Consider the following 24,474-nt stretch of genomic DNA (forward strand, 5'->3'; position numbering starts at 1 on the left):
CCCCCTCCGAGTTCTCCATTCAGCCGCCTTCCGGCCTCCTCTGGATTCACCAAGTTCCTCCTCAGGTTCACGATCCTCTCCCTCTGCCACAGGTCCTCTTCTGGTGGCCCCCGTCCGCGAGAATGGCACAGTCTTCCAGCAAAGTACACAGACCCGGGTCCAAAGGACCATTCTGGACAGCTCTTCCTCCCCCACTCGCCAGAGCTAACACATTATCAAGTCCTGCCAACATTCCCTCCTAGATACCCACGGACCAGTCTGGCCCCCTCTCACCACTTCTACTGCCATCACTTCGGCCAAAGCTTCCAAAATCTCCTCCCCGGACCACTGCCAAGAGCCTTCGCATCGGTTCGCCCACATCCATGTTGGCTGGCTTCTTCTAATCCATTTTCCACGCTGCAAACAGACTATAATTTCAAAACAGTAATAATCAGATCTCGCCCCCGCCCCCGCCCCAAACCATTACAACAACGGCTCTAACACAGAAAACCCTCTCTCAATGTGGCCTCAAGAGCAAGAGTGTAAGACTGTTTTAAAAAAAACACACGGACAAAAAAAGACCCCAGTGGCAGAGAGACGCTTCCAGTTTGATGGGCACAAAGGGGCTCTCTCTCCTGATGCCCAGGCGCCGACCTCCCCCAGCCAGAAGGTGTGCCCAAGTGCTGACCTTGAGGCACGACGAAGACCGATGGCAAACACAGCTCAGGTCCGAGCACCTGGCTGAACATCCTGTCCCACGCCTGCCCCGAGGCTGGGCAACGCTGAGTACATCCTATGCCGGCCTGGCCTGTAGTTCTTTGCAGAGAAGAATAAGGTTCGATTCAACAACTAGGTTCTGAGAGGCGCTGTGGTGGGAATAATGGGAAAAGACCACCACCTCGAGTCGAGGGTGAGATGAGCGGATAGAAGGTATATGCTCTCACTCCTCTGTTCAAAATCAACCAACAGAGTTCTGCTCTGTCTGTGATGGAGTCTGGGACCAGACTTAACCTCCCACTATGAACAATGAAAAAACTAAACAAAATACAGAACACCACTGTTTGTAGACACTGGATAGTACTGATTCCAGACAGAACAGAAACAAATGATATGACCCTACGGTCACTCTGGTTTTCTGCCAAGAGGCATGTTTCAGACGAAGAAGGGGAATGGGGTCACGGGGAGGGGATCCCAGCAGAACATGGCGGTCTCTTGCTGAATTGAGGAAACAGAGATTAGGGGTCAGGGAGGTTAAGGCAGCTGAAAGCTGTAAGACCGAGTTCCAGAGAGGAGAGGGCTACGCCAAAAGAGAGCTCCAGAAACCTGCACAGAGGGTCCCTGAGTAAATGTGTGCAAGCACAGAGTGAAACTCCACAGGCTGAGAAACAGCAATGAAGAAGCTGTGAGGTGAATGGCCCCGGAGCCCTCACAGGCCCTCGTGAGCCATGAGCACCAGAAGGGGTGTCCTCACTGTTCGGTCAGAGCATTCAGTGGAGACCTGGAAGGACCACAGCCTGGCAGGGGAAGGGCAGACTATCCCTAGGGTAAAGACCATCCTAGGTCCACCCTAACAAAGTTTAAAAACGGGACTTGATGGGATCAAAATGAACAGAAAGTAACCCAACTACCTACCAGAATAAATCTCAACACTTTTCAAAGTAAGACCACAAAATCCAGACCCTCAACAACATAAAAATTCACAGCATCCAGCACCCAATCAATAATCTCAAAGATGGGGGCACCTGGGTGGCTCAGTGGGTTAAGCCTCTGCCTTCGGCTGGGGTCACGATCTCAGGGTCCTGGGATCGAGCCCCACATCAGGCTCTCTGCTCGGCAGGGAGCCTGCTTCCTCCTCTCTCTCTGCCCATCTCTCTGCCTACTTGTGATCTCTGTAAAATGAATAAATAAAATCTTTAAAAAATAATAATAATCTCAAAGATGTCAAAAAACAGGGAAGTGTAATCTATAATAATAAGAAAAATTAGAAGAAATAATTCACAGACAACATTAAGACAGGTGTCATAACTTTATTCAAGAACTTAATGCAATTTTAAAAATACGTACCTGAATCATTATGTTGCATGCCTGAAACTAACATGACATATGTCAATTATGCCTCAATAAAATTCAAAGGAAAACAGGATCGTAGTAAGGAGAGAAATATACTGCATAAAACAAGTCAAACTTCAAGAGATGAAAATACAGTATCTGAAATAAAAATTTCACCAAATAGGGGCACCTGGGTGGCTCAGTGGGTTAAGGCCTCTGCCTTCGGCTCGGGTCATGATCTCGGGGTCCTGGGATCGGGCCCCGCATCGGGCTCTCTGCTCCGCGGGGAGCCTGCTTCCTCCTCTCTCTCTGCCTGCCTCTCTGCCTAGTTGTGATTTCTCTCTGTCAAATAAATAAATATTTAAAAAAAAAATTTTTTTTCACCAAATGGGAATGACAGTAGATTAGATACTGCAGAAAAAAAGGTAAGTGAACTTGAAGACACAGCAACAGAAACTGACCAAAATGAAAGGCAAAGAAAAAAAGAAAAAGAACAAAAAATATTTGAAGAAATAATGGCTGAAAATTCTCCAAGTTTGATGAAAACTACAAACTCCTAAGTCCAAGAAGCTCAACAAATCCTAAGCAAAGCAAACACATAGCATTCTAAAGCACTATACAATCAAACTGCTAAAAACCCATGAAAAGGGAGAAATCTTACAAGCAGCCAGAAAACAGAAAACCATTACCTACAAATATTAATCAAGACTAAGAATGAATTCAGACTCCTAATCAGAAGATATTATATATAATATATATTATATAAAAAATATAATAGCACCATATCTTTAAAATGCCTGTGAGGGGAAAACTGTCAACCTAGAATTCTATATCCAGTGAAAATCTATTCCAAAAATAAATACAAAATAAAATACGTGCTTGCTTCAGCAGCACATATACCAAAATTGGAACAACACAGAGAAGATTAGCATGGCCCCTGCACAAAGATGACATGCAAATCTGAAAATATTCCATGTTTTTTGCAACGTGTAGAATTTCTCATTTATTTCTTTCCTTCTATTTTGGGTTTCATTTGCTCTTATTTCTCTAGCATATTTTCTAAAGTTAGTATGGTACTCAAAATGTTATTTCCTTCCCAGCACTGCTTTGGTTACATTCCACAAATTTAAATTATATTGTTTTCATTTTTGTTCAGCTCAGAATATTTTACTTCCCTATGATTTCTTCTTTCACCCATAATTTAGAAATCTGTTGTTTAATTTCCAAACATTTGGGATTTTTCCAGATTTTTTTTCTATTATCGATTTCTAGTTTATTTTTTTAAAAGATATTATTTATTTATTTGAGAAAGAGAGAATGAGAGGGAGCGATCAGGAGAGGGGGAAAGTCAGAGGGAGAAGCAGACACCCTGCTGAGGAAAGAGCCTGATGTGGGACTCCGTCCCAGGACTCCAGGATCATAACCTTTAAAGGGTCTTCCTGAGGGGGTGTCTGGGTGGCTCAGTGGGTTAAAGCCTCTGCCTTCGGGTCAGGTCGTGATCCCAGGGTCCTGGGATCGAGCCCCGCATCGGGCTCTCTGCTCAGCGGGGAGCCTGCTTCCCTTCCTCTCTCTCTCTGCCTTCCTCTCTGCCTACTTCCGATCTCTGTCTGTCAAATAAATAAATAAAATCTTTAAGAAAAAAAAAAGGGGTCTTCCTGAAATTCTCTCTCCCTCTCCCTTTGCCCTTCCCCTATTCACATGCTCTCTCAGCTCAAAATAAATAAAATCATTAAAAATAAATAAATACGGGTGCATGGGTGGCTCAGTGGGTTAAAGCCTCTGCCTTTGGCTCAGGTCATGATCTCAGGATCCTGGGACTGAGCCCAGCATCAGGCTCTCTGCTCAGCAGGAGGCCTGCTTCCCCTGCTCTTTCTCTGCCTGCCTCTCTGCCTACTTGTGATCTCTCAATTTCTGTCAAATAAATAAATAAAATCTTTTAAAAAATAAATAATAAAATAAAATAGAAATTAAGTATGTAATGAAACTTAAAAAAAAAAAATTCTAGGCTCAGGTGGCTTCACTGGTGAATTCCAGTAAACATTTAAGGAAAAAATACAGCCAATCTTATACAAACTTTTTTTTTTAAGATTTTATTTATTTATTTATTTGTCAGAGAGAGAGAGAGAGCAAGCAATCGAGCAAACGCAGGCAGAGGCAGAGAGAGAAGCAGGCTCCCCGCTGAGCAAGAAGCCCAGTGTGGGACTCGATCTCAGGGCCCTTGCATCATGACCCGAGCCGAAGGCAGTGGCCCAACCGACTGAGCCAGTCAGGCATCCATATACAGACTACTTCAGAAGAAAAAAAGAAAAAAATGGTAAAATTTCCCAATTCATTCTATGAGGGCAACATTACCTTGCAACATTACCTTAATATGAAAACTAGACAGCGATTTCACACACGCAAAAAGAAACTACAAATCAATACCTCTCTCTTTTTTTTTTTTTTTAAGATTTTATTTATTTATTTGACAGAGAGAGATCTCAAGTAGGCAGAGAGGCAGGCAGAGAGAGAGGAGGAAGCAGGCTCCCTGCGGAGCAGAGAGCCCAATGCGGGGCTCGATCCCAGGACCCTGAGATCATGACCTGAGCCGAAGGCAGCGGCTTAATCCACTGAGCCACCCAGGCGCCCCAAATCAATACCTCTCTTAAACATAAATGACAATGGGGCGACTGGGTGGCTCAGTGGATTAAGCCGCTGCCTTCAGCTCGGGTCATGATCTCAGGGTCCTGGGATTGAGCCCTCCATTGGGCTTTCTGCTCAGCAGGGAGCCTGCTTCCCCCCTCTCTCTGCCTGCCTCTCTGCCTACTTGTGATCTCTCTCTCTCTCTGTCAAATAAATAAATAAAATCTTCAAAAAAAAACCATATGATGAAACCCTTAACAAAATACTAACAAACCAAATCCAGGTATCTATAAAATGGGTAACACATCATAACCAAGTAGGATTTATTCCACAAATAGTAAGTTGGTTTAACATTTGAAAATCAATCAACATGAAGCATCATATTAATAAAGAAAACAACAGGATGAACACATAGCAAAACAGCACATGACAACAGTCAAAACACACATAATTTTTTCAAAAACACTCAACAAATCAAAAAGTTGAAAAAAATTAAATCTCCTGCATTTGATAAAGGGCACCTTCAAAAAAACTTACAGCTAATATCATATTTAAATGTAAAGACTGAATTTTCTAAGATAAAGAATAAGGCAAGAATATCTATTCTCGGGCACCTGGGTGGCTCAGTGGGTTCAGCCTCTGCCTTCGGCTCAGGTCATGATCCCAGGGTCCTGAGATTGAACCCCGCATTGGGCTCTCTGCTCAGCGGGGAGCCTGCCTCCCTCTCTCTCTCTGCCTGCCTCTCTGCCTACTTGTGATCTCTCCCTTTCTCTGTCACATAAATTAATAAAAATCTTTAAAAAAAAAAAAAAAGAATATCTATTCTCAATACTCCTCTTAACACTGCCTGAGAAGTCCTAGAGAGCACCTAAATCGGAAAGCAGTAAGTAAAGCTATCTTCATTTGCAGATGCGAGGATCATCTACAGAGAAATCACCCAATCTACAAAAAAAGCTATTAGAATTATAAGTGAGTGTAACAAGGCTACAGATACAAGATCAATATACAAACCCAATTTTATTTATTTTATTATTATTATTTTTTATCATGATGAGTGCACTCTTTAATCCCCATCACCTATTTCACCCATCCCCCTACCCCCCTCCCCTCTGGCAACCATCAGTCTGTTCTCTACAGTTAAGAGTCTGTTTCTTGGGCGCCTGGGTGGCTCAGTGGGTTAAGCCGCTGCCTTTGGCTCAGGTCATGATCTCAGGGTCCTGGGATCGAGTCTCGCATCGGGCTTTCTGCTCAGCAGGGAGCCTGCTTCCCTCTCTCTCTCTCTGCCTGCCTCTCTATCTGCTTGTGATCTCTGTCAAATAAATAAATAAAATATTAAAAAAAAAAAAAAGAGTCTGTTTCTTGGTTTGTCTCTCTTATTTTTTTCCCTCTGCTCGTTTGTTTCTTAAATTCCACATATGAGTGAAATTATATGGTATTTGTCTTTCTCTGACTTATTTCACTTAGCATTATACTCTCTAGCTCAACCTATGTTGTTGCAAATGGCAAGATTTCATTCTTTTTTTATAGTTGAATTAATATTCCATTATACAGGGGCGCCTGGGTGTCTCAGTCAGTTAAGTGTCTGCCTTCAACTCAGGTCACGGTTCCGGGGTCCTGGGATTGAGCCCCACGTCTGGCTCCCTGCTCAGGGGGGAGTCTGCTTGTCCCTCTGCCCCTAGTGCTTGCTATATCACTCTCAAGTAAATAAATAAAATCTTAAAAAAAAAATCCATTATATATATTCATATATATACATATATATAAATATATATCACACTTTCTTTATTCATTTATCTATCAAAGAACATTTGGGCTGTTTCCATAGTATGACTATTGTAAACAATGATACAATTTTATTTTATTTCTATATACTAGCATTCAACAATTAAAAATGAAATTTTAACATGACATCCATAAATAGCATGCCAAAATATGAAATATTAGAGGAGAAATTTAACAAAATGTGTACATGACCCACAAACTTAAAGCTACAAAACACTACTGAGAAAAATAAAAGACAAGCTAAATGAGACACCTATCATGTTAATGAATTAAAAGATCAATATTGCCAAGATGTCAATTCTCCCCCAAATTGATCTGTAGATTCTACACAATCCCAACAAAAATTCTAACAAGCTTTTCTGTAAAGTGATTCTAAATTTGTATGAAGGGGTGCCTGGGTGGCTCAGTCGGTTAAGCATCTATCTTCATCTCAGGTCATGATCTTGGGGTCCTGGGATCGAACCCTGTGTCGGGCTCCTTGCTCAGCAGGGAGTTTGCTTCTCCCTCTTCTTCTGCCCCTCCCCCTGCTCATATTGTCTCTTTCTCTCAAATGAATAAATAAAATCTTAAAAAATAATAATAATAAATGACATGAAATGAAAAAAATTTTTTAAAGATTTTATTTATTTATTAGACACACAGAGAGAGATCACAAGTAGGCAGAGAGGCAGGCAGAGAGAGAGGGGAAGCAGGCTCCCTGCAGAGCAGAAAGCCTGATGCGGGGCTCGATCCCAGGACCCTGAGATCATGACCTGAGCCGAAGGCAGAGGCTTTAACCCACTGAGCCACCCAGGTGCCCCTGAAATGAAAATTTGTATGGAAATACAAATTATGAAAAATCAGTCAAAAGACATTACACCACCTGATTTTAAGATCTACTATAAATCTACAGCAATCAAGACAGTATTTCATTTGCATTAGGAGAGACATAAAGATAAAAGAAACAAAACAGAGCTCGGAAACTGACCTACATATATACAATTTTAAAATTTTTTTTAAAAAGATTTTTATTTGAGAGAGAGAACATGAGTGGGGTGAGAGACAGAGGGAGAAGCAGACTCTCTGCTGAGCAGGGAGCCCGATGTGGGGCTCAATCCCGGGACTGGATCCAGGATCACAACATGAGCCGAAGGCAGACACCTAACAGACTGAGCCACCCAGGTGCCCTCAATTTTTTAATTTTTGACAAAGGTGGCAAGATAATTCAATGGAGGGAGGGTAACCTGTTCAAGAAATGATACTGGAATAAGTCATATCCATATGGGGGGCAGTGAACCCCGGTCTCTACCAATACGCACATGAAAAGATCCTAATGTTATTAGTCATCACAAAAATGCAAATTAAAACCACAAGGAAATACCACTACATACATACTCAGTAGAAAGGCTAAAATTAAAAAGACACAATATCAAGTGTGGGTATGGATGTAGGACAGTGGAATGTTCGTATTTGTACTTTTTATTCTCACCAGCAGTTCGTACTGCTGGTGAGAATAAAAAGTATAACTGTGCAAAAACACTTAGGCAGTTTATTATAAGACTAAACATAAACTTACCATATGACCCAGCAATTCCCCTCATAAGTTTTTACCAAAAAAGATGAAAACATATCTCCTCACAATACATGAGTATTCAGAGCAGCCCCACTAGAACCAATCATGTGGGGGAACAGACTCAAAGGTAATTCCCAGAACCCCCACTTCCTAGTATTCTGCCCCTGTGTGCTCCCACTGAGAACGGGCAGGACCTGTGACTTGCTTCTGGCCAACAGGACATGGCAAACACGACAGGATGAACATAATTTCATGTATGTGGTTACACTATGTAAGACTATCATGTCCATTTTGCTAAGAGACTCTCTTCCTCACTGGCTTTGAAGAAGCCAAGAAACCATGTTAGGAAGACCCCTGTGGCAAAAAACATGTTGGTAGCCTCTGGCTCACTGCCAGCAACTGAGGTCCTCAGTCTGCAGGCCATCAGGAACTAAATGCTGCCAACAGCCACACGAGCTAGGAAGCAGATCCCTCCCCAGCCAAGACAGATGAGTTCACAGCCCCAGCAGACACCTTGATTTCTTGTCTTGTCAGACTCAGCTAAACTGTGTCCTGACTCGTAGAAACTGAAACAAAAAATGCGTGCTCTTTTTGGTACTTTATGTAAATTTGCTGTAATGCTGTTATGCAGAAATAGATAATTAACAGAATCCAAATGTCCATAAACTGGCTAACAGATCAACAAATTGTGGTGTGTCTATATAAGAGAATATTACATACTAATAAAAGTAATGAATTACTGATACAACAATGTAAGCTTCACAGACATTACTCTGAGCAAGTGAGACACAAAAGAACAAATACACTATGAATTCATTCATATGTAATTCTAGGAAAGACAAATATAATCAATATGACAGAAAGTAGTTCAGATTTCCTGAGGCCAAGGGCTAGGATTTACTGGGACAAAGCATAAGGGGACACTTAGGAAAACTGGAACTGTTTTAATCTTGACCGTGGTGGTGGTTACACGGGTATATACATTTGTCAAAACTCATTAAACTGACTACAACACACCTCTTAAAATTCCACAATAAAGTTTTTGGCCATAAGGACTTTGTCACTCAATAAGCTATTAAATTAATATATGGATTTTAAGTCACGATGGGGGCAACATTTAGGGGGCTGGACAGGAGGGACATCAGAGGGGCTTCCGAAGTCCTGGTAATGTTTGATTTCTTAATGTAAGTACTGGTTACACAAGTATTTTCACTGTTAGAATTCACCAGGCTGGACTCATAATTTGTACACTTTCTGAGTGTATGTTAAACTTCAGTTAAAAAAAAAGAAAAGAAAAAGAAAAAATTTAAAGACTAGGGGATCATTCTAGATTGAAGCATACGAAAGAGAAAAATCAATGCAATCCCTATTTCTTGATTGGATTTGGGTTTTTCTTAATTGGGAGAATCTGAATGTGAACTATATTAGTAAATAAGATTTTATCAATACTAAATTTCTTTTTTTTTAATTTTATTTATTTATTTGACAGAGATCACAAGTAGGCAGAGAGGCAGGCAGAGAGAGAAGAGGAAGCAGGCTCCCCACTGAGCAGAGAGCCCGATACGGGGCTCGATCCTAGGACCCTGGGATCACGACCTGACCCGAAGGCAGAGGCTTTAACCCACTGAGCCACCCAGGCACCCCTCAATACTAAATTTCTTGTGTGATAATGGCATCATGGTTATTTAAGAGAATAACCTCACTCTTATGACAAGGTGCGGTATTCTAGAATGGAATACCATGATGTCCGTAACTCACCCTCAAATCTTTAAAAAAATATATGTAAAGAGACAGAAATAAAGCAAATTCAGCAAAAATGTAAACTGTGTATTTTGAAGTTTTCATAGGAGTTTTACAAGAGTTCTCTGTATTATTTTTTCAACATTCTTAGAGGTTGGAAATTTTTCAAAATAGAAAAAAGGTGAGGGGGAAAGTAGCTCATTTGAACTACTGTGGTTCAAGAGTTCAGCAGACTTCCAAAACTGCCCATAGATTCCCGGAGAAGGGAACCAACGCAGACTGAGCACCGACTGAAGCAGATGCTCTTTACGTCCACGATTTCAGTGGACCCTCAGAACAACCCTGCAGGGTAATCGCTATTTTACAAAGGGGAAAACAGGGTCAGAGAGGTGGAGTGGCAAGTCCCATAGCGCGTGAGTGCTGGAGTTCAAAGTCTGTCAGGATACAAGGTCACGCTCTTCTACTCCTTACTGTCCTCACTGTGCTCTTCTCCCTTCCCTGCTCTGGGTTTTCTCAATCCCAAATATACTATATCCAGGGAATCTCGACAGATTTGAAATCTATGTTCTGTAATATACTCAACAGTCAGGAACCACTAAACAATCAGACTGAACCGTGCTTCTGCTCTTCATTGAAGACAACTGGCGGGGACGTACAGAAACAGGGATAACAGCTCCCGTTCCTATGGGCCACACCACATACAGACTAGAAGGGCCTCGCGTAAGAACAACCATGCACACCAGAGTAACATGAAGAAAACAGAGTAAGGATAGGAAGCAATAAATGTGACTTCTAACTCCAACACACCATCCTGAAGAAAGACTAAAAAGACCACCATTATGAAAAAAAAAGGAAGTATGTCGCTGATTTCTAAAAGTCACAAAGGACAGGTAGAATAAACGCCAGAGTTCAGGATATTCCTGTAAATTGGAAGGAAATTACTCCAAAACAAATAAAAGAACTTTAGTGGGCTGGCAGTCAATATGTGAAAAATCATATCCCCAAAAAACATTATAAGACTTGAAAAAGGATTTCTTGTTTGTAACTGAAAATCCAGAGTTTAATGAATGCAATAATAACAGATAACACACTATGTCAAGGACTGTTCTAAAATTAAGTTAATTTAGAAGCACCTAGGTGGCTCAATTGGTTAAGTGTCTGACTCTTGGTTTCAGCTCAGGTCATGATCTCAGGGTTGTGGGATCAAGTCCCCATCAGGCTCCACACTCAGTGGGAAGTCTGCTTGAGACTGTCTCCCTCTCCCTCTGCCCCTCACCTGCTGGCGCACACGTGTGCACTCTCTCTTTCAAATAAATAAATCTTTAAAATAGGGGCGCCTGGATGGCTCAGTGGGTTAAAGCCTCTGCCTTCAGCTCAGGTCATGATCCTGGGGTCCTGGGATAGAGCCACGCATCGGGCTCTCTGCTCAGCGGGGAGCCTGCTTCCCTTCCTCTCTCTCTGCTTGCCTCTCTGCCTACTTGTGATCTCTGTCTGTCAAATAAATAAATAAAATCTTAAAAATAAACAAATAAATATTTTAAATAAATAAATAAAATAAGTGAGTTTATTTATCCTCAGAGAAATCCTTTGAGATAGACCCTGGTGTTATTCCTATTGTGCAGATGGAGAAACTAAAGCCAAAGAAGTATCTTGCCCAAGACCACACAGCTGTTAAGTAGTGGGGCTAGGATTCTAAGCCAATAGGGATGGCTTTGGAGCCCACACCACTGTTCTACACTGTCCTCAAAGGAAGAAAGGGTTGGGTATCACCCTCCAATCTGGCAGGGGTATCACCCTGTATCTTTCAAAATGAGAGACTGAGGCCACAAAGCCAACCAACAGACCTTTTTGGAAACAAATACTGACTCAGCCCCAAAGGCAAAATGTGTTCTTTCTTACAGACCAGATTTTCAGGGAATCATCCAAATAGTCCTTTCAATTCCATTCTGCTTTGACTGGAGGAATGAGAAGCCGAGTAGATCAGGACTTGAAAATAAAATGACAAGCAACCGCTGAAAAGAGTTAGTTCATTTAGTAAGTGTGCATTTGCAGCTTATTGTTAGACAGTGACAGAATTTGGCATGAAGAGCTCAAATTCTCCCAAGACTGCCAGCGTATTCTGATGCAATCCCATCTCTACCAGCTTTGGAAAGGAGGGCAAAGGAGAAGCAGAGCTGAAAACCAAACAAGAGCTGGCCAAACCCTCTGAAAGGACCTTAGATCCCTTCTACACGTACAGAGAGGACAATTTCCAGAACCAAAGGAATCCTCGGGCGCTACAATGGTTCCAAGTGGCAAGTGTTTTAGTAACCTTCACAGCACTGGCAAATTAAAAGTCCTAGAAGAATCAAGACCGAAGACACCTTTAATCTCAGGCTGTGAACATTCCTAACATATAACCGTTCAGAAAGGCCTAGATTCTGAGAAGCCTCAGCATTTGAGCAAACTAAGTGGGAGAAGGCAAGAAAGAAGGCCCCCTCCTCTGAGACACTCCTACCCTCCAGAATTTCTGACAGTGGGAAGGCCAGAATCAGTCTTAGTTATTTCCCATAATTTACAATCCAGACATCTTTCTGAATAATCACGCACTCTGCTAACAGAAGCTGGTCTGGGGAACACGCAGCTCCTCTAAGTGCTATTCCTGTAATAGACTTATCATGAAGAATATAACAGTAAGAAACTTTAAGCAATGTTCTTCTCCCAAGGAAGGAAAATACCAGTAACCTGTGAAAAGTTTACAGGTGTTTCAAGGAGGTGGGAGGTGAATGATGAAGTCCGGACTGGAACCATTTTCTTTTTCCTCTGTCTAATCCTAACTGAATTTAAGCATGTGTGGTAACTAGTGGAATCACACATCTGGGTTTAAATCCAGGCCCAATCAGACACATGATTTAGGGCATGTTACAGACCTTAAGCATCCACTTCTGTGAAATGGCGGTTAATAGCCTGATTTTCATAAAGATCATAATGAGCAGTAAGCAACCATAAACGTTAATTTGTCCCCAGCACGACAGCACACCCTCAGTAAATGCTAAGTACCGCTTACTCCATCCATCTCACTCCAGCCCACCCCAGCTCTGAATTTCAAATCCTTTTCTAGGCCTTATCATCTACTGCTTCCCGACAGGGAAGAGCACTGGCCCACAAGGTCCCCTAAATGGAATGGGAGTTAGCTGAATCGGTGTCTGAAACGCCAGAACGGAGTCCTTTGGCAGAGAAAACCAAACTCTGGGAAGCGAGGACGGATCCTCAAGCAAAAGCCTGGTGGCGTCTGTTGTTTACAAGTGAGTCCCTTTCCTACCAGCGCACTGCGAGGGTCCGAGCACATTTCCGACCCTCCAATTTGGCAGGGGAAGCGCAAAGGTGACAAAGAGGCTGGCAGTGGGGCCACTTCAGCGAGGCTGAGGCTGTGGGAAAGTGGGAACCCTGATGGAGTCAGGGCCCTCCTTGGAGGGGACAACCGAGAACGATCGAGCCTCTCACCCCTATCTTCTCAAGCGGGGGCCCTTACAGCTCAGGGCTGGAGGCTTCTCAAGGGTCCTGCCACCGTCCCGCCCAAGCGCAAGTGGGGCCCGAGGGGCCCTCAGGCTGGAAGTAGGGGCCCGCGGGCGCCCCCGAGCCCGAGCTCGGGAATGTGGTCTAAGAGGGGTCACCGGGGGAGGGGCCGGACGGCTAGGACCTGAGGAGGGGCGGGGCCCAAGAGGGGGCAAGAGGTCGGGGCCACTCGCTGCGGAGGCTCTGGGCCCTCGCCCGGCTGCCAGCCGCACGCCGAGCGCCCCCTCCAGCCAGGGTCCCCATCACTACGGCAGGGCAGTCCCACTCCCCTTACCTGGCTCGGCTGCTCTGCCTGCTCCGAGGACGCCATCTTTCTGAGGCCTAACTAATCTATCGCCGCTGGGCGAGGCTTCTCCCAAGCGCCCTCGCTCTCGCACATACGCCCAGACCGAAGTAGCCGGAACTGAGCTGGTCGATGGCATGCACATAGGGAGGAGAGTGAACTCCCACGTTTGGGTCACCTCACGCTATTGCCATTAGGTCTCCACTGGCCAGGAAGATCCTAAGTCCGTCCTTTTTGCATTTTTATATGCGTATTATTCCCATTGAATTAAATCTCTGCCCATCCCCACGATGCCTTAGGTACACGCAGGGACTCACGAAGTCTTTAATAAATGAATGAATGGGAAGAAATTTGGAAATTAATTAATTTATGGTTCAGTTCAGTACCCTTTGTTGAATGCCTACTATTTGCCAGGCACTTTGGTAACCGCTAGAAATAAAAAGATCCAAGACTCAGCTCCTGCACACACAACTACAGCATCTTGGAGGTAGGAGTCTGATAAAGGTTTGCAGATCTATTAGAAGAACGCTGAATGGAGCTTTTTTGGAGAGGAGAGGCTTCCACATTCTTACTTTATAGTAGTTAGATTTTAAGCTAACTATAAAATTACACGAAAAGATTACATGTATTAGAACTTAGTTCGTATTGCAGTTGTGTTTTGTGATTGATTATGGAGTGTTCAAAACGGTTGCCTCAAGTAACAATTCCCCCTACCAAAAGCGTTTTAAATGCCTACTCTTTTCTTAGGAGATATCTTATTTTCTTATAAACAAAATATGAAAGAGACTTAGTGAATATGGGCTATTTCTTGTTTACATAATATGCCCCCACTTTTAAACGAGGAAACTTTTTGATTTTTTTTTTTTTTTTTTTTACTTTTTAAGATTTTATTTATTTATTTGACTGAGAGAGAGAGAGATCACAAGTAGGCAAGGGGGAGGCCGGGGAGCAGGCTCCCCGCTGAGCAGAGCCCCCTGCAGGCCTCAATCCCAGGACGCCGAGATCATGACCTGAGCCAAAGGCAGAGGCTTAACCCACTGAGCCTCCCAGGTGCCCCTGATTTTTTTGTTATTATTTTAATGTTTATTTTTTTCAGAGTGGGTAAGTAGCAGTATTAGAACGAAGATGAATTTATTGCCAAGCAGCATCTGGACAATCTCAAACTGTTAATGTGGTTCGCATTTTCCCTTTCCCCTCTGATTTCTTTGAGACCTTAATGTTTAATCTAGTTATGTAAGCATTTTGTTCCGGGATCCCAACCCAATTTGCACAGCTAAAGCAGGGAATCGAACTGGTGGAAATGTATCTTATGCTTCTCTGTTACATTTTCAGCAGGACTGAAAACTACAGTCATCAATTTTTAAACTGACTTCCTTCAGATTATCCTGAAAGTTGGGACATCTTACAGATCTTTTCAGTTTGGAGAGGGAAAACAAACGAATACAGTACAATGACAGATTGTTCCATTTAAATATTAACATTATGCATCTATATATGTAAACAAGAGTGCTCTAAAAACCCAAGGGAATATATATGCGTGTCTTTCATAATGCAAAATAAATCCCTGTTGACCTCATTTTGATCCCGGTACTGAAACTCCTAAATATAAAGTACAAAAACACTCCTCTGGGCCGAATTGAGCAACATAACGAAGTAGGCTTCGAACCAAGAGACTACAGCTCCAGGCATGCCCCCGAAGCCATACGTGATTAGCCACAACTAAAACTACATCTCCCGGCGTGCCTTGGTCGTACGCGTGATTTGCCGCAAAGAAAACTACATCTCCCGGCGCGCCGCGGGTGGGAGGAGGGCGCCGCGCCGAACCTCCCTGACTTCCCCGAGTCAGTCAGGTCCCACCCTGAAGAGAATGGAGGTAGTCGGGGAAGCCGAGACTGAGACCCGGGCTCTGAAGCCTTGTCTGCTGCGCCGCAACCACAGCCGTGAGCAGCATGGCGTGGCGGCCTCCTGTCTCGAGGAGCTGAGGAACAAGGGTGGGCGCGGGACGCGGGCGGAGGCTGTGAGGGCCGGGGCCGGGGTCGAGGCCGGGGCTGTGGCTGCGGGGAGCCGGCCCGGGTGAGGATATCTGGCGGGGGCGAAGCCGGGTCAGCAGGAGCGACTTGGGCCGGAAATAACCGATGTGGGCATAGCGATTGACAAGTTTCAAAGCGATTATGTCGTGTGAGACTCCTAATAGTGGGAAGGTAGACGGGAAGCAATATGCAAATCAAGACCGACTCGACTTGGGTGCATTGCCTAAAATCACTCAGACCTCGGACCAGACCCAGCCCGGGGTGTCTTCCTGTCACCCGGGCTCCGTACGGTGATGCCGGCGCCCCCGGCTGAGCCCCCCGGGCGGGGTGGGAGCGCCTTTCCACCGTCAGTTCTAGCAGGCGCTTGTGCGGCCAAGAGGGAAATGCTACCGACCATTCTGGAGTTCCAGGCAAGGAGCAGGTGCTGTGAGTGACCAGAGTTCCGAGTCCCAGCCCCGCCCTGACTCGCAGCTTGACCTTGTACTTAAGCAGCCCACGTCCCTCAGTTTTCTCATCCGCAAAATGGGTAGAATATTTCCAGCCCTGCTTCACAGGATCGTTGGGACTCTCGAAGCAGATGATGCATTTACATGCCTTACAAGTATTATGAGCCGGTAGCAAAGAATTGTTTATCCACAGAAGTTCTACTGGTTAAAGGTGTGAGCCGAGCGGTCCGCAGGAATGTAGTCAAAGGGGATGTCAGTGTTCAGTGCTTTTTCTCAGAGTCACCAAGACCCGAAAGATACCAGACAGGAAGCTTTCAGAGACCCAGGAGCAGCCAAAGCGTTATAAATGCTTTAGTGACATGGTTTTTGCCATACCTACATGAACATATTTTTCTGGACATTAGGGTGCTTAAGTTTTAGTTCCCCTTGAGTGCATCAGCTGGATGCAGTGGGCACAGAAGCTTGTATACGTGTTTGTGTCCTCTGGAGCTCAGCCTTTGCAAGACTCACGGTTCTGTCTGGGTGCTGGACAGCACTGCCCGACCATATATTTCATCTCGTGGCTACTTTGCTGCTCACTCTCATCCCAGTCGCGTTTTAGACTTTGTCGTCACCAAGTGGGAGGTGCAGACCTCCCTGGACAAGCCTCTTGCCCTGTGACAATAAAGATGAGAAGCGACCGACACAAACGTCTGCTTCTCTTGTGCCTTCCTGTAGGTTAGAAAGGCTGCAGAAAGCAATGCTTCAAAGAACACAAAGCATTTCCTTTTTTCTAGTCTTCTCTTTTTTTTCTTTTCTTTTCCTTCTTTTCTCTCCTCTCTTTTCTTTCTTTCTTTTGACTTTTGGCACCGGAGAATTTAAGATGACCACCGAATAAATGAATGAAAGACGGCTCATTCCCATGGAATCAAATCAGACTTTGCTTTGTTTTTCAAACCAAAACCACCTTTCAAGTAAAGATGTGTGAGGGCCTTCTAATGTGCAGGTAGAGAAGCTACCTCAAGAGTCAGTCGGTGGGTTTAAATCTCAGCTCTGACACTTACTGTGTGACTTTGAACAAGTTACTTAACCTCCCTGAGCCTTGGGTTTGACATCTGTAAAATGGGAATAACAATCATCTATACTTAGAGGATTTTTAGGAGAAGACTGTATACGGAAAGCACTTAGTACCAGGCATGTGGTAAGTGGTATATTTGCCAGTAGTTTTAGCTGGTATTGTAGTTACTGTTAACTACCAGGAATTCTGCTATGCTCTGGGAGCATATATATAGTGAGAGTACAGGGACAGATATAACTTCCTTATGGATACTTTGTCAATTGCCAAATATTTTATTCCTCTCAGCCTGTGACATTCTGGCCATTGATAAGTCCCTGGCTCCAGTCACCCTGGTTCTGGCAGAGGATGGCACCATTGTGGATGATGACGATTACTTCCTGTGTCTGCCTTCCAATACCAAGTTTGTAGCGTTGGCCAATAATGAGAAGTGGGCATACAGCAATTCAGGTAAGAAACCCTGGCCGCGTATAAAGTCATCTATGCAATACAGCATCCCCCGTGATTTGTTTTACTGCACAGACGCCTAGTTGCTGTTTGTCTGGTTCAGCATTTAGGCAGCTAACATTTACTGAGCACCTTCTGCATGCCACGGCATGGTGCTGAGTCTTGGGGTAAAGATGAATGAGACGTGGGCCCGGTTCTTAAATAACTTTACAGACCAGCAGTAACTAAAATGCGGCATGGCAGGGAGATCCAGGCAGAGTCAAGCTGTCCAGATTCACTCCAGAGCACTGTTTGCTAGCCATGGGACCTGGAGCAAGTTCTCTAACTTCTTAGCACCTTACTGAGGTAATAATTTTAGTACCTCTCTCTCCTAGGTGTGGTAGGGCTGATGGAACATAGTATATACCACACCGGGCTTTCTCAACAATACTATTGACATTTTGTGCTGGAGAATTCTTTGTTACGGGGACCGTTCTGCCCATTGCAGGATGTTGACAGCACCCTTGGCCTTTGCCGACTAGATGCCTGCAGTATCTCTTTACCCCAATTGTGACAACCAAAAATGCCTTCAGACATTGTCAGATGTCTTCTGAGGGGAGGCAAAATCACTCCCAGTTAAGAACCACTGATTAGGGGCGCCTGGGTGGCTCGGTGGGTTAAAGTCTCTGCCTTCGGCTCAGGTCATGATCCCAGGTTCCTGGGATCGAGCCCCACATTGCTCTCTCTGCTCAGCAGGGAGCCTGCTTTCCCTGTCTCTGCCTGCCTCTCTGCCTACTTGTGATCTCTGTCTGTCAAATAAATAAATAAAATCTTTAAAAATAAAAAAAAAAAAATTAAAAAAAGAAGAACCGCTGACTAAAAAGCCTGTAGATCTTGCCTGACCCACAGAAAGCGCTCAGTAAGTGTTACACCATCATCATCACTGGAGATACAAAAGGGACTAATATTGATGAGCAAGGGTCAAAGGCTAAGAAATGTCCGCATTGCAGAAAGCCACCATGCCGCTCGGTTGAAGAAGTCACCCTCCAGCAGTGGTTCTACCAGCCACCTTTGTACTCAGCCCCAGGGACAGCAGACAGTGGCCACAGCTCCTCCAGTCAAGGACGAGACTAACCCCAAGCACAGGAGAAGTGCTGGGGACAATGAACGTTTTTGTGTACGGAAACGGGGCGCACGCAGAAATACAGCCCACCTAAAGGGAAGTGTGGTAGGGTCCTGGGTGTACACGACCGTGCAGCAGGTTTAAAGCGGCTTCTTTCCGTAAGAAGGGTACAGAGCAGTTTCAAACAGAAAAAATCAAAGGTGGGAAGGAAGGGGAAATAGAGGTCCCAGATGAGGATTGGCTTTCCTCTGATCCCCTGAAGAAAGGCTCTTCCTTCACTACTGAAATTACCCTAACTGGTCAGGGAAGCGCGTACAGCGTCCTCGAGGCCTGTGTGCTGGAGGACGAGGTGAACATTGCACCCCGGGTCTCCCCGTGACTGGCTCCCCCCATGTCAGATGGAGGCACAGCGTGGATTGCCCAAGAGTCCTTCGATGTGGATGAAACAGACAGCGGGGCAGGGCTGAAGTGGAAGAATGTGGCCAGGCGGCTGAAGGAGGACCTGTCCAGCATCATCCTCCTATCCGAGGAAGACCTCCAGGTAAGCCCCCTCCACAGCCCGCGGCCATCGCTCACCTGGCCTCCGCTGCCCCCAGCCCCTTAGTTTCTATGCATCTTGCCAGAATAATTTCATTATTTCTTAATTTTCAAACACGGCTTTGGTGACAGCCAAGACTCTTCATTTTCTAATTCTCGCACCTAGAGTAGAAAATACAGAAGCTCAGGGGCGCCTGGGGGGCGCAGTCACTTAAGTGTCCAACTCTTGATTTTTTTTTTTAATATTTTATTTATTTAACAGAGAGAAATCACAAGTAGGCCGAGAGACAGGCAGAGAGAGAGGAGGAAGCAGGCTCCCCGCAGAGCAGAGAGCCCGATGTGGGGCTTGATCCCAGGACCCTGGGATCATGACCTGAGCCGAAGACAGAGGCTTTAACCCACTGAGCCACCCAGGCGCCCCCCCAACTCTTGATTTTTGGCTTAGGTCATGATCTCAGGGTGGTGAGATGGAGCCCCGCATCGGGCTCTGTGTTCAGCATGAAATCTGCTTGAGATTCTCTCTCTCTCCCTCTGCTCCTCCCCCTGCTCTCTCACTCTCCATCTCTCTCAAAATAAATAAAATCTTAAAAAAGAAAATACAGACATCCAGGCCCCACTAGACCTATTTAGGCTCACGGAGCGGGGCGGGGAGTTAAGGACGTAGTGCCAAAGAGTATGAGTTGAGAAGAGCCAAATGAAATCCCAGCTCCTTCACTAGGACTTTGAGCCAGTAACTTAGCCTCTTTGCCTGCATTTCCTGTCCAGTAAAACTGGGATAAAAATAGTATGTGTGAATTCCACAAAATATTTCTTGAGTTCCTGCCCTGTGCCTGGCAGGGTCCTGTCCAGGTGGTACAGTGGTGAACAAGCCAGACACAGAATTCTGATGGAGGGAAGCGTCTTGCACTGCAGGTAGGGCAGTGTGCCGAGAGCAGCCAGGCCAGTGGTCTAGTTGGGGAGGTCAAGGGAGGCCCCTTCAAGGAGTGGCTTTGGTAATTGTTTAAACTTATAAACTTAGTAAATAATATGAATACAGTCACATGGCTCAGCATCCAAGAGGTACGGAAAGGTGTCCGGTAGCCCAGAAGTGAAAGCAACCCAAACGTCAGGCACTGATGAACGGGTGAGTACAGTGTGGCCGAGCTGCACGATGGCGTGTCACTCAGCCCTTAGAGGAATGCCGTATTAACACGCGCTGTGACGCGGACAAGCCTCAAAATACTGTGCTGAGAGAAGCCGGACGTGTAAGACCATGGATTTACAGTTGCATTTATATGAAGGGGCCGGAATAGCCAAATCCATAGCGGTAGAAGGTAGGCGAGTGGACTGCCTAGGGCCGCGGTTGGGGGAACCTGGAGAAGAAACAGGGAGTACCGTTCTTTCCGGCCGGCGCCAATGTTCCGACCTGGATCGTGGCGAGGACTGCACAGCTCTGTGCAGGTGCTAACCCACCTAGGTATGCCCGTCCGATGGGTGAATTGTGAGGTGTGTGAATTATATCTCAATAAAGCTGTTTGCCTGGCCTGGTGGGGAGGGGAGTGGGAGGGGGTGCCGGGGGAGGGGGAGGGATATACATGAAAAATCTTAACTCCTGCCCTGGCCACCACGTTTCCCTTCCCAGAGATAACCAATCTCTCAGATTCCCATTCTAGGGCTATTTTATATACCAGTAAATACAAGTCTATTTTCTCCTCCCCTGTATTACACAAGTGGAAACATATCTCCTCTTTTTTAAAGAAATAATTGGAGAGGGACACCCAGGTGGCTCAGTCGGTCGAGTCTCCAGCTTGATTTTGGCTCAGGTCATGATCTCAGGGTCATGAGATCGAGCCCCGCTACAGGCTCCCTGCTCAGCAGGGGGCTGCTGGAGAGTCTCCCTCCCTCTCTGTCCCCCACCACCGCTCACGCACGCACATGTGCTCTCTCTCTAAAAAAAATAAATCTTTTTTTTCCCAGACAAACAACTCATTTTATTTTATATATTTTTTCAAGATTTTATTTATTTATTTGACAGAGACACAGTGAGAGAGGGAACACAAGCCAAGGGAGTAGGAGAGGGAGAAGGAGATTTCTCGCTGAGCAGGGAGCCTAATGGGGGGCTTGATCCCAGGACGATCATGACCTGAGCCGAAGGCAGATGCTTAATGACTGAGCCACCCAGGTGCCCCATAAATAAATCTTTCATGAAAAAATATTCGGAGATTATTCTAAATCAGTATCTGAAAGACACTTGTTCTTTTTTTACCACTGCATGGTATTCCATTTTGTGGTGTACCATGACTTATTTAAGGAGTCATCCCCATCGGGTGGACCTTTGGGCTGTCATCAGTCCTGCTGGTCCAGACAGTGTGACCAAAAATTTAGACCAGTGTCCTCTCACCCACATGCTTTCTATAGAATAAATCCTCAGAAGTGTAGTTGGCAAACATTGGCAGGTTCCCTAGAGGCGGCAAGGACATGAATTGCTGAAGGAAGGAGAGAGCCTGCCGGGTCAGGGCCATTGGGTTTTGAAAGTTTTTGTAGGTTTCTTTCTTTCTTTCTTTTTTTAAGATTTTATTTATTTATTTGACAGAGAGAGATCACAAGTAGGCAGAGAGCAGCTGGGGGGGGGGGCCTGCTTCCCCCCTGGACTCGATCCCAGGACCCTGAGATCATGACCTGAGCTGAAGGCAGAGGCTTAACCCACTGAGCCACCCAGGAGCCCCTATTTGTAGGTTTCTTAAAGTCTGTTTTGCTCATTAGGTGCTCATTGACGTTCCGTGTTCAGACCTGGCTCAGGAACTCTGCCAAAGTTGCATCACGGTGCAGGGGCTTCAGAACACCCTCCAGCAGGTGCTTGACCAGAGGGAGGAAGCCCGTCAGTCCAAGCAGCTCTTGGAGCTCTACCTCCGGGCTTTGGAGAAGGAGGGCAGCATCTTGTCAAAGCAGCAAGGTAGGAACCGCTGGCCAGGGGAGTCCCCCTGAGGGCCGAGGGCCTGGAGAGCCTTTCCTGGGGAGAGAACCGGGGTTTATAATGGGGTCAGACAGGCGAGCAGCTGCAGCTGCTGGGGTCCTGAAATGAAGTGACTTGCTTCCGTCCTGCCTGACTGCTTGCTGGGTGTGCGGCGGTGCGCTCACACTGTGCCGTCTCTGTCGCCTCTGCTTTGCAGAGTCCAGCGCAGGCTTCAGTGACGACATGGATGCAGTCGATGCGGGGACTAACCGCGAGAGCTCCGAAGTCACCCTTACCAGCCAGGTCCTTACCGCACTGAAGGAGAAGCCGGCCCCAGAGCTGAGTCTGTCTAGTCGGGATTTGGAGGTGGGCGAGAACCAGGGACCCTGAGCTGCACCGAGCCACTCCCCCCCGGGGGTGCAGCGATGCCCTCCAGAGGCGCGTGTGAGAGTGCTTTCCGCCCCTGCAGACCCTGACTCACAGCTGCCCGTTTGCAAAGCATCTCATTTAATCTGTATCACATGGCTTGAGCAAAACGGCACGAACTCCCTCAGATCGTCAAACATTATTCTCTGGGGCACAGCGGGTTATGGAGTGAGCAAACGTTGACAGGGAGGAATGGCAGGGCTCAAGTGTCTGGTCCTGTCGGCCCCGGAGGACGATCCGTAGTCGGTGAGGCACGTGCAGGATGTAGCGGGAGGCACGCCTGCGGGGGGTCCTCTTTTGCTGGCTCCGCAGCCACGGAACCAGAAGCCTGATGCCACTCGTTCTTCATCCTTGTCCCTGTCCCAAGCACCTCCCCAGTGTCGCTGGGAGGGAGGAAGCCTGTTGACTTGCACTGGGCTACATTTCCTGTAAGTGGAGGACTTGACTTTCCAGAGATCCTTTCCTGGCGGTGTTGGAGGGTAAGAAAAGGCCCGTGGCCGCCAAATGCGAAAGAAAACTCTGCCGTTTCCGCGCCAGGACGTAGCCCAGGCTGGTGCGGCCTGGTCTTGTTCCCCTAAAGAGGCCCACGGGAGCCTGAGAGCAGAGGTCTTGATTCTCAGTGGTTCTCATTCTTGCCGCAGTTGGTCATCAAGGAAGAGCCCAGCGCACTCGCCGTTGCCTTGAGCTGGGACGTCAAGAAGACGGAAACGGTGCAGCAGGCCTGTCACCAGGAGCTCAGCCTGCGTCTCCAGCAGGTGCAGAGCCTGCGTTCTCTCCGGAGCATGTCCGCGAGGAAGAGCTCGCCGCCCGGAGAACGGCCGGAGCCCAAGCGAGCCAAACAAGAGCCCGTGTAGCCACCGCTGGAGAGCCCCCGACCTTGATTTTATTCGCAAGAAATACCTTCAGTCTAACTCCCCGAGCAGCTGCCTTACTGTTACCACCCCTCCCTGCCCCTCCACCCCCGCCTTACAGGGTGTTCTCCCGGAACAGGCCGGAGGACTGGCCTCCTTCCCTTCCAGAAGCGCCCTTCCACCTGTTTGAATGACGAGGCTGTGTCAACAGAACCCCGCCTCTTCTGATGACAGCTTCTTACGTTCTCTGTTTGAAAGAAACCGTCAACGACAGTGAAAAGAAACTTCAGACGCACTATCCTTGTTCTGAAGCCAGAACTGCAGAATTCTAAACACAAATGATAGCCGAGAAGGCGACAGAACGGAGTTGATGTACAGCCACAAACTCGCGTCTCAAGTTAATGAGTTTTTTGGTTTGTGTAAAGACACATATTAAGTTTGCAGACCACAGGGATATGGTGAGTGCAATTTGCCATTTCTAATTGTGAAATTATATCTGTTACCACTGTGAGACTGTTTCCAGTTTTCTAATATGTTTTATCAGCAGGGGGGATGAAAGGTCATTAAATCGATCTCCGTGTGACATGACTGTGAGTCTCTCTGGGTGCAAAGCGGAGCCTTCTGGTTTGTCTACTTCCTGTTTCTGTACAGACTTGGTCTTTAGGTCTTGTACTCTGACTTGGAACAGATTTCCATCCAGATGAATGTCCAGCATGACATTCAAATTCATGCATGCTATGGGCCGATTCTTCGTTATCCAGAATCTTCCTGCACTCGGCAGGCAGAACTGGCATCGCCCACCTCCCTCCACCCGCTCGATGCCAGGGCAGTCTGCAGGCCCCGAGACAACTGGAAACATCCCCACACACTTTCAGGATATGCCCCTGGAGGGACACTAATGCCGGATGGGGATTTCTTCTAGCATGTTACGGTCTGCTCCGCGCCGGCACCGACCATCCTGGAGCCTCACAAAGCTGAGCCGGCCAGGGTGTGGCTCGTCATCTCACACACATGAGCAAAGCCGTGCTCCGTGCGGCGCAGAGACTGGCCCCAGGGCAGGAGGCTAATTGGAGGGCCAGGATTCTGG

At 46.2% G+C, this 24,474-nt stretch overlaps 2 protein-coding genes and 1 non-coding gene across 4 annotated transcripts in view; 2 read left to right on the plus strand and 1 right to left on the minus strand.

Annotated features, from left to right (window-relative positions):
• PEX14 (peroxisomal biogenesis factor 14) overlaps positions 1-13,628 on the minus strand; it is a 137,339-nt gene extending 123,711 nt beyond the window's left edge. The window contains exon 1 of one of the 2 annotated variants that reach the window (XM_046010448.1): positions 13,554-13,628. In XM_046010448.1, the coding sequence (XP_045866404.1) occupies positions 13,554-13,589 (36 nt within the window). In that variant the 5' untranslated portion in view covers positions 13,590-13,628. Of the gene's footprint in view, position 1; positions 52-13,553 lie in introns of those variants that run through there. The other variant, XM_046010449.1, reaches the window with a different exon arrangement.
• LOC123928100 lies at positions 2,904-3,010 on the plus strand. The gene has a single exon (XR_006815612.1). It is a non-coding gene; the product is annotated as a U6 spliceosomal RNA (small nuclear RNA).
• Positions 13,629-15,380: 1,752 nt separating the features above from the next.
• Positions 15,381-23,970, plus strand: DFFA (DNA fragmentation factor subunit alpha). Its single transcript, XM_046028191.1, has 6 exons — positions 15,381-15,553; positions 17,381-17,542; positions 19,040-19,182; positions 21,921-22,110; positions 22,328-22,476; positions 23,178-23,970. The coding sequence occupies exons 1-6, from the start codon at positions 15,430-15,432 to the stop codon at positions 23,388-23,390; spliced, it is 981 nt and encodes a 326-aa protein (XP_045884147.1). The 5' UTR covers positions 15,381-15,429; the 3' UTR covers positions 23,391-23,970.
• Positions 23,971-24,474: the final 504 nt, after the last annotated feature.

Source organism: Meles meles, chromosome 1 (assembly GCF_922984935.1).
Source record: "Meles meles chromosome 1, mMelMel3.1 paternal haplotype, whole genome shotgun sequence".
NCBI lineage: Eukaryota > Metazoa > Chordata > Mammalia > Carnivora > Mustelidae > Meles > Meles meles.